We start from the raw sequence: 18,470 nt of genomic DNA on the forward strand, positions 1-18,470 counted from the left end.
GGTGGCCCTGCACATAAACAGGTCAGGCGTTCATTCAACCTCTTAGTGACCAAGCCAGTTTTGACCTTAATGACTAAGCCAATTTTTACAGTTCTGACCACTAACACTTTATGAGGTCATAGCTCTGGAACGCTTCAACAGATCCCACTAATTCTGAGAATGTTTTTTCATGGCATATTGTACTTCATTTCTCATTTTTCCAACAAAATACACTGTGTGCAGAATTATTAGGCAAGTTGTATTTTAGAGGATTATTTTTATTATTGATCAACAACTATGTTCAATCTAAATCAACCCAAAAGACTCAAATCTCAAAGCTTAATATTTTTGGAAGTTGGAGTGGGGTTTTTTCGATTTGGCTATCTTAGGAGGATATCTGTTTGTGAAGGTAACTATTACTGTGCAGAATATTAGGCAACTTAATAAAAAACAAATATATTCCCATCTCACTTGTTTATTTTCACCAGGTAAACCAATATAACTGCACAAAATTTAGAAACAAACATTTCTGACATGCAAAAACAAAACCCCCAAAAAACTAGTGACCAATATAGCCACCGTTCTTTATGATGACACTCAGCAGCCTTCCATCCATAGATTCTGTCAGTTGCTTGATCTGTTTACGATCAACATTGCGTGCAGCAGCCACCACAGCCTCCCAGACACTGTTTGAGAGGTGTACTGTTTTCCCTCCCTGTAGATCTCACATTTTATGAGGGACCACAGGATCTCTATGGGGTTCAGATCAGGTGAACAAGGGGACCATGTCATAATTTTTTCTTATTTGAGACCTTTACTGAACAGCCACGCTGTGGAGTAGTTGGAGGCATGTGATGGAGCATTGCCCTGCATGAAAATCATGTTTTTCTTGAACGATACCGACTTCTTCCTGTACCACTGCTTGAAGAAGTTGTTTTCTAGAAACTGGAAGAAGGTCTGGGAGATGAGCGTCACTCCATCCTCAACCCGAAAAGGTCCCACAAGTTCATCTTTGATGATACCAGCCCATACCAGTACCCCACCTCCACCTTGCTGGCATCTGAGTCGGAGTGGAGATTTCTGCCCTTTACTGATCCAGCCTTTGGCCCATCAAGAGTCTCTCTCATTTCATCAGTCCATAAAACCTTTGAAAAGTCAGTCTTAAGATATTTCTTGGCCCAGTCTTGACGTTTTATCTTGTGTTTCTTGTTCAAAGGTGGTCGTTTTTCAGCCTTCCTTACCTTGGCCATGTACCTTGCCTAATAATTAAGCACACCTTATATAGGGTTTTGATGTCATTAGACAACACCCCTCCTCATTACAGAGACGCACATCACCTAATTTACTTAATTGGTAGTTGGCTCTCAAGCCTGAACAGCTTGGAGTAGGACAACATGTATAAAAAGTATCATGTGATCAAACTACAACTTCCCTAATAATTCTGCACACCGTGTATTTACAAAACCATTTTTTTAGGGACCACATCACATTTGAAGGGACTGAGGGGCCTATATGACAGAAAGTACCCAAATGTGACACTATTCTAAAAACTGCACCCCTCAAGGTGTCCAAAACGACATTCAATAAGTTTATTAACCCTTCACAGCAGCTGAAGCAATATGGAAGGAAAAAAACTGAACATTTAATTTTTTTCACAAAAATGTTACTTTAGCTTCAACTTTTTTATTTTTACAAGGGGAAAAGGAGAAAATGGACCCCAAAATATGTTGTGCAATTTCTCCTGAGTACGCAGACACCCTATATGTGGGGAATATCACTGTTTGGCTGAACAGCAGGACTGGGAAGGGAAGGAGCGCAGTTTAACGTTTTGAACGCAATAATGTCTGGAATTGAGAGTGGAAGCCACATCTCGTCTGGAGATCCCTTCATGTACCTAAACAGTGGAAACACCACTCAAGTGACCCCATTTTGGAAACTGGACCCAATAGGGAACTTTTCTAGATGTGCCAAGACCACTTTAAAACCCCAGGTGCTTCACATACGTTTATAACGCAGAGCTGTGAAAATACATAATCACATTTTGGTCATGCGTTTCGAGAGCCCCTGATGTGCCTAAACAGTGAAAAAAAGTGACCCCATTTTGGAAACTACATCGCTCAAGGATTTTATCCAGGGGAATAGTAACCATTTTGAACCCACAGGTACTACACAGAACTTGATAACATTAGGTCGTCATATTGAAAATTGTCTTTTTTTTCCCGAAAATGTTGTTTTAGCCCCAAATTTATAATTTTCACAATGGATAATAGGAGAAAATGGACCCCATAACTTGTTGCACAATTTGTCCCGAACGCGACTATACCCCATTTGTGGTCAAAAACTTTTGCTTTTCAACATGGCAGGGCTAGGAAAGGAAAAAGCGCTGTTTCCCTGGGATAGATTGTGAATACCATGTCGCATTTGAAGAGCCCCTGACATGTGAAAACAGCAGAAACCTCCCACAACTGACCCCATTTTGGAAACTAGACCTCAGGGAATTCATCTAGGGGTGTAATGAGTATTTTGAACCCACAGATGCCTCACAGATTTTTATAACATTGAGACGTGGAAATATTACATTTTAATGGTAAAAATTAAATTTTTGTATATGCTGCAAATTTGTCAGATACACAAGGGTTAATAGGTGAAACTAGACTCCACAATTTCTTGCGTAATTTCTCCCGAATGCGGTGCTGCCCCATATGTCGCCAGATATTACTGTTAGGCCACAAGTCAGGGCTGTGACGGAAAGGAGCGCTATTTGGCTTTAGAGCACCTATTTTGCTACAATAATTTAGGTGTGATATTTGCAGAGCCCCGAAGGTGCCAGAACAGCAGAAAAAAGTGAACCCATTGTAGAAACTGCACCTCTCAATGAAGTCATCTATGGCTGCAGTGACTATTTTGTAACGTCCACGGCAGGTTTTATTCTGGAGAATTGCAAATCTGCTAGACTAGTACCCGTACATTGTGCCCCCATATAGTTGTGAGGGGCTGACTTACTCGGCTGCTTGCAGAGGTACACACAGGAACGCTTCTTGGGTAAATCACGGGCTGGTTTATTATAGCACAGCATAAACCATAGCAGGGTTTAACAAAACAAACATGGCCTTTCTGGCATAATGGAGAAAACACAAGATAAACTACAGCAAAGTCCTTGTCTCTACGGGATTCACCCGCTCAGACCATCATACGTCTTCAGCTCCTCTTGGAGCCACCAACTTGAGACTTTCCTCTCCAAACACAAAACATAGCAAAAAGAAAGTGGCTGTACATTTAACTTCCCCAACCACACCCTTGAGGAACAGATATGGCGAGTAGGAATCTCACCCATCTTTCACCAACTCACAAAAACTCAAACCCTTGTAATGGCTGGTTAACCACTTCAGAAAATAGCATGCTGGAAAGTAATTTATGGGTTTCACATCACGGAAGAAAGCAACACTTATAAAGAACACTTATAAAATGTGTTCAAAGTGCTGCCCATTGTGTTGGATTGTCAATGCAACCCTCTTCTCCCACTCTTGACACACTGATAGCAACACCGCAGAAGAAATGCTAGCACAGGCTTCCAGTATCCGTTGTCTCAGATACAGCACATCTCGTATCTTCCCAGTATAGACAACTGCCTTACGATACGAGATGTATCCCTGGAGAGGTCTTATGGATTTTAATACTTCTCTGACAATGTAGAACCAGACAGATTAAATAATGTGGAGATCAGAACACTGAGGGGGTCAATATAATCTCTTCCAGGACTCCTTGTTCTTCTTTATGATCAAGATAATACTTGGGGCTGTTGTCCTGATGGAGAATAAATTGTGAGCCAACCAGATACCTCCCTGATGGCACTGCATGATCTGCCTGTATTTCCCAGCATCGAGAACACTATTAATCTTTAACAAATTCCCACCTTCATTTGCAGAGATGGACCGTAAAGCTTAAAAAGAACCCCCATCTTGATTCACTGCAGTCACTCATTATTATAGCACTCTTCAATCCTTCGTCTGCATCCCAGTTCCTATGTTTTTGTACATAATTGAGTCACTTGGCCTTGTTCTCCATGACAAAGGTATGGCTTCTAATGTATAAAAGATGGCTGACAGCACTCACTATATTGGGGCGCCTGTTCCAAGTCCAAGGAACCCTCCTGGATAGTCCAAGAAATTAAACAGATAGACGAACAGCGCTCCATCCAGGTGTGGTGGTTTAAAAAGAAGAATTTTATTCTGCCATAGTGAAGCAACGTTTCGACCACCAAAAGGTCTTTGTCAAGCAAAGGTATGGCTTCTAGGCAACAACTGCACCATGAAAACCACTTCTGGCCAGACTTCTACAAACTGTAGTTGGGTATATGTTGGTCCCACTTGTTGCTGCCGGTTTTGAGCCGATTGCACTGCTTCGTCTAATTTTGAAGGAAGTAAAGATGATGTGTCTCACCTGCTGCACTAAGTTTCCTTGGCCAACCACTGTGTCTATGGTACTCAACTTTGCACATACCTTGTCCTCAATACTAAGAAATACAAGCAGATACTTATCTATAATGTAATACAATCAGTGTGTTTTGTGTCTTATTGGCTCTAAATTAATTTTGCAGCAAGTATATGACTCTAAACATTAACTCAATGTCATTAAGAACTATCTTCAGTGTAAAGAAAAACAAGGAGTCATAGAAGTCATGATATGGCCCCCACAGAGCAATTATATCAAGTCATCGAGTTTTTCCAAAATTATAAACAGACAGAAGAATATGTGCAAGCCTAAATCCACAGATCTGTGTTTGATTCTCCAAAATGTCTGAGACAATCACCCTGTCGAGTTCGTTCAAAATGGTATGCGAGTACATAGAAAAATGGAAGCTTTGATGCGGTCATGAAGCCTAAGAATGATGTAGAGACATGAGGAGTCAGTGGGCCTCTAGTCCGCCTCCTGGATTACTGAATTTACACCTGGATAATTAAGATTAAACGCTGTGTCGTCCCAAATGGTCACACTAAATATCAACTTAATTTAGTTTTCTCTTTTATTCATTCACTTTGCATTTTGTGAAAGGGCAGCACGGTGGCTCAGTGGTTAGCACTACAGCCTTGAAGCGCAGGAGTCCTGGGTTCAACTTCCACCAAGGATTTTGTATGTTCTCCCCGTGTTTGCGTGGGTTTCCTCCAGGTTCTCCGGTTTCCCCCCACATTCCAAAGACATACTGCTAGGGAATTTAGATTCTGAGCCCCATTGGGCTACGGTGATAATAATGTATGTAAAGCGCTGCAGAATATGATAGTGCTATATAAAAATAAAGATTATTAATAAAGATTATTAAAGGGAATCTGTCAGCAGGCTTTTGCTATGTAATCTGAGAGCAGCACAATGGAGGGGCTTAGACCCTGATTCCAGTGATGCGTCATCCTGATTTTTCTGCTATAGATGTAGCAGTGGTGAGAATACTCAGCTGTGTTCAATCCTGTCTACACCCCTGTGACAGCTTCCTGTGAACAGTGTACATTGTCAGCAAGATGCCAATCAGTGGTGGGGATCACACAGATCAGCTAGACCGCCTTCTATGTGAGACCTAGTCCTCTAGTGATAATCTGCTGTTTAAATACCACTGATTGTATTAAAATTACAGCACACAGCCCAGTAAGTGACACATTCCTATAATCAGATTCTCTTACACCAGATTATGTGGTTCTCAGCTTAAAAAGCTACTGACAAATTCGATTTAATTGATATTAAACTATTAACATTTTTTTTTTTTTTTTTATTGTTCTGCACCGTATGTATACACACACACACTCACAAATTATATATATATATATATATATATATATATATATATATATATATATATATATATATATATATATATATATATATATATATATATATATATATATATATATATATACACACACAGGTCCTTCTCAAAAAATTAGCATATAGTGTTAAATTTCATTATTTACCATAATGTAATGATTACAATTAAACTTTCATATATTATAGATTCATTATCCACCAACTGAAATTTGTCAGGTCTTTTATTGTTTTAATACTGATGATTTTGGCCTACAACTCCTGATAACCCAAAAAACCTGTCTCAATAAATTAGCATATCAAGAAAAGGTTCTCTAAACGACCTATTACCCTAATCTTCTGAATCAACTAATTAACTCTAAACACATGCAAAAGATACCTGAGGCTTTTAAAAACTCCCTGCCTGGTTCATTACTCAAAACCCCCATCATGGGTAAGACTAGCGACCTGACAGATGTCAAGAAGGCCATCATTGACACCCTCAAGCAAGAGGGTAAGACCCAGAAAGAAATTTCTCAACAAATAGGCTGTTCCCAGAGTGCTGTATCAAGGCACCTCAATGGTAAGTCTGTTGGAAGGAAACAATGTGGCAGAAAACGCTGTACAACGAGAAGAGGTGACCGGACCCTGAGGAAGATTGTGGAGAAGGACCGATTCCAGACCTTGGGGAACCTGAGGAAGCAGTGGACTGAGTCTGGTGTGGAAACATCCAGAGCCACCGTGCACAGGCGTGTGCAGGAAATGGGCTACAGGTGCCGCATTCCCCAGGTAAAGCCACTTTTGAACCATAAACAGCGGCAGAAGCGCCTGACCTGGGCTACAGAGAAGCAGCACTGGACTGTTGCTAAGTGGTCCCAAGTACTTTTTTCTGATGAAAGCAAATTTTGCATGTCATTCGGAAATCAAGGTGCCAGAGTCTGGAGGAAGACTGGGGAAAAGGAAATGCCAAAATGCCTGAAGTCCAGTGTCAAGTACCCAGTCAGTGATGGTGTGGGGTGCCATGTCAGCTGCTGGTGTTGGTCCACTGTGTTTCATCAAGGGCAGGGTCAATGCAGCTAGCTATCAGGAGATTTTGGAGCACTTCATGCTTCCTGGCACCTGCTCACAGTGCCAAAACCACTGGTAAATGGTTTACTGACCATGGTATTACTGTGCTCAATTGGCCTGCCAACTCTCCTGACCTGAACCCCATAGAGAATCTGTGGGATATTGTGAAGAGAACGTTGAGAGACGCAAGACCCAACACTCTGGATGAGCTTAAGGCCGCTATTGAAGCATCCTGGGCCTCCATAACATCTCAGCAGTGTCACAGGCTGATTGCCTCCATGCCACGCCGCATTGAAGCAGTCATTTCTGCCAAAGGATTCCCGACCAAGTATTGAGTGCATAACTGAACATTATTATTTGATGGTTTTTTTGTTTGTTATTAAAAAACACTTTTATTTCATTGGACGGTTGAAATATGCTAATTTATTGAGACAGGTTTTTTGGGTTATCAGGAGTTGTAGGCCAAAATCATCAGTATTAAAACAATAAAAGACCTGACAAATTTCAGTTGGTGGATAATGAATCTATAATATATGAAAGTTTAATTGTAATCATTACATTATGGTAAATAATGAAATTTAACACTATATGCTAATTTTTTGAGAAGGACCTGTATATATATATGTACACACACACACACACACACACACAGTACAGACCAAAAGTTGGACACACCTCAGTTAAATATTTTTCTGTATTTTCATGACTATGAAAATTACACATTCACACTGAAGACATCAAAACTGTAAAGTAACATATGTGGAATTACATACTTAACAAAAAAGTGTGAAACAACTGAAAATATGTCTTATAGTCTAGGTTCCTCAAAGTAGCCACCTTTTCCTTTGTTGACTGCTTTGCACACTCTTGGCATTCTCTTGATGAGCTTCAAGAGGTAGTCACCAGGAATGGTTTTCCAACCATCTTGAAGGAGTTCCCAGAGATGCTTAGCACTTGTTGGCCCTTTTGCCTTCACTCTGCGGTCCAGCTCACCCCAAACCATCTTGATTGGGTTCAGGTCGGGTGACTGGAGGCCAGGTCATCTGGTGTAGCACCCCATCACTCTCCTTCTTGGTCAAATAGCCCTTACACAGCCTGGAGGTGTGATTGGGGTCATTGTCCTGTTGAAAAATAAATGATGGTCCAACTAAACGCAAACCGGATAGAATAGCATGCCGCTGCAAGATGCTGTGGTAGCCACGCTGGTTCAGTATGCCTTCAATTTTGAATAAATCCCCAACAGTGTCACCAGCAAAGCACCACCACACCATCACACCTCCTCCATGTTTCACGGTGGGAACCAGGCATGTAGTCCATCCGTTCACCTTTTCTGCATCGCACAAAGGCACGGTGGTTGGAACCAAAGATCTCAAATTTGGACTCATGGACCAAAGCACAGATTTCCACTGGTCTAATGTCCATTCCTTGTGTTCTTTAGCCCAAACAAGTCTCTTCTGTCTGTTGCCTGTCCTTAGCAGTGGTTTCCTAACAGCTATTTTACCATGAAGGCCTGCTGCACAAAGTCTCCTCTTAGTTGTTGTAGAGATGTGTCTGCTGCTAGAACTCTGTGTGGCATTGACCTGGTGTCTAATGTGAGCTGCTGTTAACCTGCGATTTCTGAGGCTGGTGACTCGGATAAACTTATCCTCAGAAGCAGAGGTGACTCTTGGTCTTCCTTTCCTGGGGCGGTCCTCATGTGAGCCAGTGTCTTTGTAGAGCTTGATGGTTTTTGCAACTGCACTTGGGGACACTTTCAAAGTTTTCCCAATTTTTCGGACTGACTGACCTTCATTTCGTAAAGTAATGATGGCCACTCGTTTTTCTTTACTTAGCTGCTTTTTTCTTGCCATAATACAAATTCTAACAGTCTATTCAGTAGGACTATCAGCTGTGTATCCACCAGACTTCTGCACAACACAACTGATGGTCCCAACCCCATTTATAAGGCAAGAAATCCCACTTATTAAACTTGACAGGACACACCTGTGAAGGGAAAACCATTCCCGGTGATTACCTCTTGAAGCTCATCAAGAGAATACCAAGAGTGTGCAAAGCAGTCATCAAAGCAAAAGATGGCTACTTTGAAGAACCTAGATAATAAGGCTACTTTCACACTAGCGTCATACGACGCACGACGAATTGCGTCGTTGCGACGTACCAACGCAAGCAGTGACAGCGCCGCACAACGGGGGCAGCGGATGCTGTTTTTCAACGCATCCGCTGCCCCATTGTGAGGTGCGGGGAGGAGGGGGCGGAGTTCCGGCCGCGCATGCGCGGTCGGAAATGGCGGACAAGACGCACAAAAAAAACGCTACATGCAATGTTTTTTGGTGCCGACGGTCCGACGCAACACGACGCAACCGTCGCACGACGGTTGCGACGTGTGGCAATGCGTCACTAATGTTAGTCTATGGACAAAAAACGCATCCTGCAAGCAATTTTGCAGGATGCGGTTTTTTAGCCACAACGACACATTGCGACGTGCAGTGCACGACGCAAGTGTGAAAGTAGCCTTAGACATAACAAAAAAGTGTGAAACAACTGAAATTAAGTATATAATTCCACATGTGTTAATTCATAGTTTTGATGCCTTCAGTGTGAATGTACAACTTTCATAGTCATGAAAATACAGAAAAAAAACCTTAAGTGGGAAGGTGTGTCCAAACCTTTGGTCTGTACTAATTATATATATATATATATATATATATATATATATATATATATATATATATATATATATATATATATATATATATATATATATATATAGGATTCTTAAGATTCTTAGCGCATAGCAAAAAATATTTTTGAGAGGTATGATTCATATTGGATATTTGTCTGTGTTTTCACATGGCCTAGATTCATGTACATGTGCTGCTGTGTTCTTGTTTATCTATATTATGCAGTTTGCAGCGTGCACGTGTTCACATTAGGAGTGCTGGTTGGTTTTTTTTCCTCTATTTAGTTACTGGATGTGGCTGTTTCCAGGCTGATCTTGCACTCCTCCCATTGCCCCTTCAGGTGGCGGTAATCAACTCTACCTGCCCATAAATTGTAGGTTTAGCCCTAGAGTGACATGTTTGTCCATAGTTGTAGGCTGGTGGCCCAAGAGTGGCATGTACGGTAGAGTAGGACCCATCAGAAGGAGATCACCTTGCCACGGTTGATGGGCACACATGAATTGGCCAATTTATGCGCTAAGAATCTTCAATTCATCTATTACTGTAAGTTTTATGAAAAAAAAATTTTTGAAAAAATTTGTGAAAAAATATTTTTGAGAAGTATGATTCATATTGGATATTTGTCTGTTTTCACATGGCCTAGATTCATGTACATGTGCTGCTGTGTTCTTTTTTATCTATATTATGCAGTTTGCAGCGTGCACGTGTTCACATTAGGAGTGCTGGTTGGTATAAAATATATATATATATTATATATATATATGTACACATACACACACACACCTATGCTTGTGTGTTGTAAGACGGTGTCAAGTAAAGTGGTCGACAGTGTAGGTATTAACGAGGTGTCTGGTCATGATTATCCTGGGAAATCTGTACCAGTAACACTAGATTACTGACTAGCTTGGTTTGAGTAGATTCCAGGATTTACAAGAGCGCAATAAACACTACTTAGTGTTTGCACCAAGACCTGTACTGAAATTAATGCCTACTTATGAGCTGAACCCACACAGTTTATATAGATAGAGATTGTGTGTGTGTGTGTGTGTATATATATATGTACAGTATATATATGAAACCTGGAGAGACTAATCATTACCCTGATGGACAGCTTAAATTTGCAGGGGGTACATATAGCGAGCTCACTATGTAGTAAGTGGCAATTGCTCCCGGCAGAACCCCAATAATTGTAGGTGAGCAACTTAATTTTCTCCATGGAGCAGTCGCACCAGAAAGCAGCTCTTTGACAAAACAGTCAGGAAACAAAACAAAAAAGGTGTGTGCATGAGATTTCTGAAATCTTATAGACATTGTCAAAAAATAGGTCAGGGAGCGAACCACAAGCCTGCTACACCCAGCATGAAGGCCATACATTGAACTCTGCATAACTAATTGTCATCCAACATAATTAGGTAGTAACCCAAATAACTGAAATTATGGCCAAGCAATATGCAAAGTGGAGGCTATAACCACATGCTGTATGATTGTAAGTTCACTTTTGCTGCATATGTTAAAACTTCCCAATTGGACATACTCATGTGAAGCCTTAACATGTTATTTAGGTGTGAGTACATGCAAAGAGGTTTCAGAGGGTGCTAGAAATTACATGTGCATGCATTTCATCTGATCTCACTGGTCGTTATAAAAAAAAAACCAAAATGTCTAATTTGGGGTCAAAACCTACTCGGACAGAAAAAGAAACCCTGACTTACGGTAGACATATTGCTCAACTGAACCCAGTCTTAGTCCCCAATATACATGCTGCTGTTTTTGCATACCTGAAGACGTGGTATGACTCCTGAGGAGGACTGGCTGTGGGGTAATACCCCGATAGTTCAGCAACTGATTGAAGAGACATCTGACCCTTCGCAGTGAAGAAGCTGGGAGAGTCCCAGAGGCGGGCAAGCGAAGTAAGGACTGCATGAGTCATAGAGCTGGAAATAAGAAAAATATATATTATATGAGATAGTGGAATGATTTCTAACTTTAGTCTTGAATGTTTAGATACAGAGACAAAGTACTATAGTATGGGTACAAATTAGTAATTAGGTGCCCTGCAATAGAGCTGGTCCCATCATATGAAAGGACACATTATGGCAACTGGTGAAATTCTTAAAGGCAGATTTAAAAATTCTAAAAAAAAAAAAGCACTCCAGCACCTCTTTTAAGGAGGTATAGAAAAGAGGAGCAACAAAGGTGCAAGCTGCAGACAGATTATGGAATCCGTGTGAGGAATCAAAACTGATGAATCAGAAAATAGCAAACAAATGAGGATCTCTTGCCCTAATTTAATGGCTTTAAAACGATACATAGTGAACACTGTTCACCCAACAATATGTTGGCTGCAGGGTGGATTAAACATACAATGTGCACATTGGTACCACCATCAGAAATGAAGTTAGATACCGTGTTTGCACACTGCTCTGCTGGCACTAAATAGCTCCATGCTGTTGAGACAGACCGGCTTGCGGATAGGGGTCTGGCAATTGATCCGTTTCTTAACTCTATGGAGCGGGGTCTGCACTGTAGAGCCAGGAGCGGTCCGGCCGGTAGCATCCCTGGATACCCAGCAGGAAATGGCCGATAATGACACCCTGAGGAAGGGGAGCCGTGCATTCCCTAAAACGCATCTTTTGGTTTTTTGGTCCTTATTGGCCTCTGTACTTTTGTGCGACGTCACATGCCGTCTGTAAGCACTCTTCACCATTTCCTGCTCCTCTCACAGTGCTGTTAGCTCTGCTGAACTGTCTTTCCCCTCACACAGCAAGCTAAACAAGTGTTATGTGTAGTGAGGCATAGCTATGCAGCTAGTGACAGCAAAAGAGGCGAGGTGCAGCTACAAATGTGTTTGTAATGAGACAAAGCACAGCACTGCTCAATTAGGATAATGATCTCACCAGCTCAGCAGTGAGATCAGGAGAGCAGACTGTCAGTCACTACATGTCTCACACTGGTAATGCGGTTTCACTTACAATAATCTCTGGAGGCAGATCAGTGTCCGGCCCACAGACCTTAACACCTCATTTACTTATATGAAAATGTGGATTTCTCTGGAATAGGATAGAATTTTATTCAGCTTCCTATGACCTATATGCCCATATAGACCTGGGATGGTAGATCCTACTGACATGTTCTTGTATGGGTATAATTGCAAAGTGCTTGTAAAAACCAAGCAACTTTGCAGCTATTCAATATAGCTTGTGAGCACAGAGCGGATGATGGTGGGGAGCACTGAAGCACACAACTTTGCACGTTTGTGGGCACCAATGCAACAACACAACATCTGAGCTGCTAAGCTGGAACACATCACCCCTAGTGCAAGGCAAGAGGAGCGTGTGCTCCTGAATGGGTATACTCTGCGCCAGTAGTCACTCACATGGAGATGACGAGCTAAGAAATACTAAATATATCAAAAAACGGCATGAAGCGGGCAGGGTCCTCTCTCCTCCTGTACCAGTCATGACCCATGTTAAGATTATTGTACTTGTTTTTATTACGTACACCACTCCTCACATGTAAAGCGCCATGGAATAAATGGCGCTATAATAATAACTTCATAAGATGTATATTAATGGTTTATTTATATGCCTCTGGACAATTGGGAAAAAAAACTGTAATCTAGGGAAAATGTCATGTTAGAGAGATTACAGCCAGAATATGTGGTCATCTCTGTCTGATCCTGCAGAACCAGTTGGGGCAGGCGATCACAGTACGGATGGAAATGAGCCATAAGGCTATGTGCACACATTGCAGATTTGGCTGCGGATATGCAGCAGTTTTCCATGTGTTGTACAGCACCGTGTAAACCTATGGAAAACCAAATCCGCAGTGCACATGCTGTGGAAAATACCGCGCGGAAACACAGTGGGGTTTATTTTCCACAGCATGTCAAATCTTTGTGCGGATTCCGCAGTGTTTTACACCTGCTCCATAATTAGAATCTGCAGGTGTAAAAAGGCAGGTGAAATCCGCGGTGAATCCACAGGTAAAACGCAGGGCGATGGAATCGGAAACATGGGCACATAGCCTGAGACACCAGTGGGAAACCAGCACAGTCACTAGTGGCCACATAGCTCTACATCCGAGTGCGACCCCCAGAGCTGGAGCCATGTGCTGCGGCCACCTGACATTACACCGGAGGCTGCCCCTACTCTCAGGTCTCACATGTCCCTCACCCATAGGGTCACCGTACACACATTCTATGCAGGCAGTCTATTACACGCTGTGCCTGTATGAGCAGACGGACCGTACAGTGGCAGCGCCGGGCACCGACCAGCCAGTGCTGCCGGTATAGCAGAGTTATCTGTCCCACCCGCCTCCGCTCCTCACTCTGTCACTCTCCGTGTCCTCCACGACCCAGGTTCTTGTGTCACCTCACCGGCACATGAGCTACGGGGGAAGAAGAATCTAGGAGCACAAAGTCCGCCCGGAAACCCTTCCGCCTGTCATGTGCAGCAACAGCAAAACACAATATCATCTCAGTGACGTCAGGCAACACGTGACTGCACAGTGCTCAGTACCCAGCGATGTAGTGCGGAACTGAGGGGCTTCAGTCAGTATGGTATAGTCACTGGGTGTGAGCAGCGAGGGTCCGGCTGGTAGGTCCTCTCTACACCAATACATCCAGCCTGTACCCTAATGAGGACGTTACAATGTACTGGGAGGTGTATATGGATGAAGAAAGCTTACCATAGATATCCCCAGGCCCCAGCATTATAGACCCCCAAATACCACCAGACACATTCATGGCATCATACACAACCCCCAGCCAACGTTTCACTGCAGGCATCCCCCCAGCATCGTATGCACCCCCCAAATCCCACCACAGGCAACCCTCCACAAAACTTTAGATATCAGCTCTCCCACCATAATAAATGGCGCCCTGCACTCTGGAGAAAACCAGGACATGCCTACAACGTAACAAAAATGACATTATGCCTACCAGAAGTGTATATAGTCACTGAGTGTGAGGAGGAGAGGTGTACATGGCTGTATATAGTCACTGAGTGTGAGGAGGAGAGGTGTACACAGCTGTATATAGTCACCGAGTGTGAGGAGGAGAGGTGTACACGGCTGTATATAGTCACTGTGAGGAGGAGAGGTGTACACGGCTGTATATAGTCACTGAGTGTGAGGAGGAGAGGTGTACACGGCTGTATATAGTCAGTGAGTGCGAGGAGGAGAGGTGTACACGGCTGTATATAGTCACTGAGTGTGAGGAGGAGAGGTGTACACGGCTGTATATAGTCACAGTGCGAGGAGGAGAACTGTACACAGCTATATATAGTCACTGAGTGTGAGGAGGAGAGGTGTACACGGCTGTATATAGTCAGTGAGTGTGAGGAGGAGAGGTGTACACGGCTGTATATAGTCAGTGAGTGCGAGGAGGAGAGGTGTACACGGCTGTATATAGTCACTGAGTGAGAGGAGGAGAGGTGTACACAGCTGTATATGCGGCCATGCGAGCCTTAAATAGCTGCAGCACGTATAGGACCTTCCTAAAAAGGACCAATGAGAGACTGCTACAGAGCCTGCGTACCTACAGGACCTTCCTAGAAGGACCAATAGATTTGGCTGCAGTACCTGAGCATGTGACCCTTGATCTCCACTGAGAGATCTTACCCTGGGCAGTGGGCATACTCAGTGTGTGCAAAGCAGGACAGTCCTAGAAAAGCCTGCTCGCCGCAGATCAGTGCAGGGTACAATAGCAGAGCCTGGACAGTAACCCTTTGCACAGAATCAGACTCCGTGAGACGCTGGGACCGACGTCTCAGCCGAGCAGGCTCCACAGCGGCCGATGGAGAATGGGAGACCGCAGCAGACACGGATCGTGATTCCCCCTGTGCAGCAGAGGAAACTCAACTCCTCACATGGGGTATGTGAACTTTTGATCAGGGTCATTTGGATGTTTTGGGGTGTCATTATGATTTAAAAAGAGAAAACACAGTAGTCTGACAATAAATGGCTTTACTCAACCACTAAATATGAGCGGAGAAAAAATTTTGGTGTTATCATTCATATTCTCTTAACAAAGCCAAAGAAAGCAAAAATTCTGCATCAGTATGTAAACCGATGCACAACTGTAAATAAAATACAAAAAGCATAAAAGTTCAAATTTCCTCCCTTTTCCCCCATTAAAAAAGATATTAAAAAAATACATGTGGTATCTTTGTGTTCAGAAAAGTCAGATCTATCAAAATATAAAAATAACCCGATCAGTAAAATCCGGAAACCAAAAAAAATCAAGAACACCAGAATCATTTTTTTCGGGTCTCTGCAATTCCACAAAAAAAAAGCCGGACAACAAGAGATCAAAATGCCACATCTATCCCAAAATGGTATCAAAATGTAATCTCACCTCACAAAAAAATAAGGCTTCACACTGCTCAATCTGGTCTTAGAAAATGGTGACACAACCCCAAATAGTTTTTTTTTTTGCTAAGTTATATTTTTTTTCACTAATAAATAGTAAAAAAAAAAATAGACACATATTGCGAGGTCGTTTTTACCACCCAATACACCATAAAAACATTTCCCCAAAAGAATGTCAGAATTGCGTTTATTTCACAATTTCACACCACTTACTCATACCTCCCAACTTTTGAAGATGGGAAAGAGGGACAAATTTTAGGCCACGCCTCTGACCACACCCATTCATAATTAGTCACACCCATATCCACGTCCCAAGCACACCCATTTAGCACTGCTGATCACACTGTTTCATATACAATAGTTATAAACAAAAAAATATGGCCACACAGTGCTCCATACTGTATAATGACCACACATGATGCCCCATACTGTATAATGGCCACACATGATGCCCCATACTGTATAATGGCCACACATGACGCTCCATACTGTATAATGAACACACATGACGCTCCATACTGTATAATGACCGCATGCATACTGTATAATGGCCGCACATGATGCTCCATACTGTATAATGACCGCACATGATGCTCCATACTGTATAATGACCGCACATGATGCTCCATACTGTATAATGGCCACACATGACGCTCCATACTGTATAATGAACACACATGACGCTCCATACTGTATAATGACCGCATGCATACTGTATAATGGCCGCACATGATGCTCCATACTGTATAATGGCCACACATGATGCTCCATATTGTATAATGACCGCACATGATGCTCCATACTGTATAATGACCGCACATGATGCTCCATACTGTATACTGGCCGCACATGATGCTCCATACTGTATAATGACCGCACATGATGCTCCATACTGTATAATGACCGCACATGATGCTCCATACTGTATACTGGCTGCACATGATGCTCCATACTGTATAATGACTGCACATGATGCTCCATATTGTATAATGACCGCACATGATGTTCCATACTGTATACTGGCTGCACATGATGCTCCATACTGTATAATGAACACACATGATGCTCCATACTGTATAATGGCCACACATGATGCTCCATATTGTATAATGACCGCACATGATGCTCCATACTGTATACTGGCTGCACATGATGCTCCATACTGTATAATGACCGCACATGATGCTCCATACTGTATAATGACTGCACATGATGCTCCATACTGTATAATGGCCGCACATGATGCTCCATACTGTATAATGACCGCACATGATGCTCCATACTGTATAATGACCACACATGATGCTCCATATTGTATAATGACCGCACATGATGCTCCATACTGTATACTGGCTGCACATGATGCTCCTTACTGTATAATGACTGCACATGATGCTCCATATTGTATAATGACCACACATGATGCTCCATACTGTATACTGGCTGCACATGATGCTCCATATTGTATAATGACCGCACATGATGCTCCATACTGTATAATGACTGCACATGATGCTCCATACTGTATAATGACCCCACATGATGCTCCATACTGTATTATGGCCACAGTTCTCCATACTGTATAATGACATACAGGCACGCAGCTCACACACATGCAGCATCACACACACACAGTATCACACATACACACGCAGCATCACAAACGCAGCTCACAAACACATGCAGCTTTGACACAAATGCATCACACATGCAGCCATCACACACACACACAGCCATCACACACACACTCAGTCATCACACACACACGCAGCCATCACACACACACACGCAGCCATCACACACACACACAGCCATCACACACACACGCAGTCATCACACACACGCAGCCATCACACACACGCAGCCATCACACACACACACGCAGCCACACACACACGCAGCCATCACACACACACACACACGCAGCCATCACACACACACACACGCAGCCATCACACACATGCAGCCATCACACACACCCAGCCATCACACACACCCAGCCATCACACACACACACTCAGCCATCACACACACACACACCCAGCCATCACACACACACACACACACCCAGCCATCACACACACACACCCAGCCATCACACACACACACCCAGCCATCACACACACACACCCAGCCATCACACACACCCAGCCATCACACACACCAGATACCTCATACACACATGACACACACACAAATGCAGCATCACACATCTCACACACACACACACATCACACACACACACAATCTCCTCTGTGGTGCAGGGGCGGCTGATCTGTCCATGTGCAGCTCTTCAGTTTCTCCGGCTGCTCACAGCTCTGCACTGTCCCGGCACCTCCCCCGTCTCTCCTTCTCTGCCGGGATAGCAGCTAAGAGCAGGAGACGCCAGAGCTCTGTGCACACACCTCAGGTAGTGAGTCGCTGACCTCTCATCTTGATCGCTGCTGGCTCTCTTCCTCAGCGTGGCAGCGCCGCACACACAGGGGGCGGGGGCGCGGGAGGGATCGGTCGGGAGGAGACCCAGCATGTATAAGAAAAAAAAAACAGCCACAAACCTAATCGGGCTCTCTCTACGTTCCGGAA

At 43.2% G+C, this 18,470-nt stretch overlaps 1 protein-coding gene across 4 annotated transcripts in view; it reads right to left on the bottom strand.

The window, feature by feature from the left end:
* The window catches only part of VWA8 (von Willebrand factor A domain containing 8), a 523,579-nt gene extending 509,604 nt beyond the window's left edge, over nucleotides 1-13,975 (bottom strand). For 2 of the 4 annotated variants that reach the window (XM_077297321.1, XM_077297318.1), the window contains exons 1-2: nucleotides 13,845-13,975; nucleotides 11,294-11,449 (exon numbers count right to left, since the gene is read on the bottom strand). In XM_077297321.1, the coding sequence (XP_077153436.1) occupies nucleotides 11,294-11,438 (145 nt within the window). In that variant the 5' untranslated portion in view covers nucleotides 11,439-11,449; nucleotides 13,845-13,975. Of the gene's footprint in view, nucleotides 1-11,293; nucleotides 11,450-13,743 lie in introns of all 4 variants that reach the window. The other 2 variants (XM_077297319.1, XM_077297320.1) reach the window with 2 other exon arrangements.
* Between the last annotated feature and the right edge of the window lie 4,495 nt (nucleotides 13,976-18,470).

Source organism: Ranitomeya variabilis, chromosome 3 (genome assembly GCF_051348905.1).
Source record: "Ranitomeya variabilis isolate aRanVar5 chromosome 3, aRanVar5.hap1, whole genome shotgun sequence".
NCBI classification, from domain to species: Eukaryota; Metazoa; Chordata; class Amphibia; order Anura; family Dendrobatidae; genus Ranitomeya; species Ranitomeya variabilis.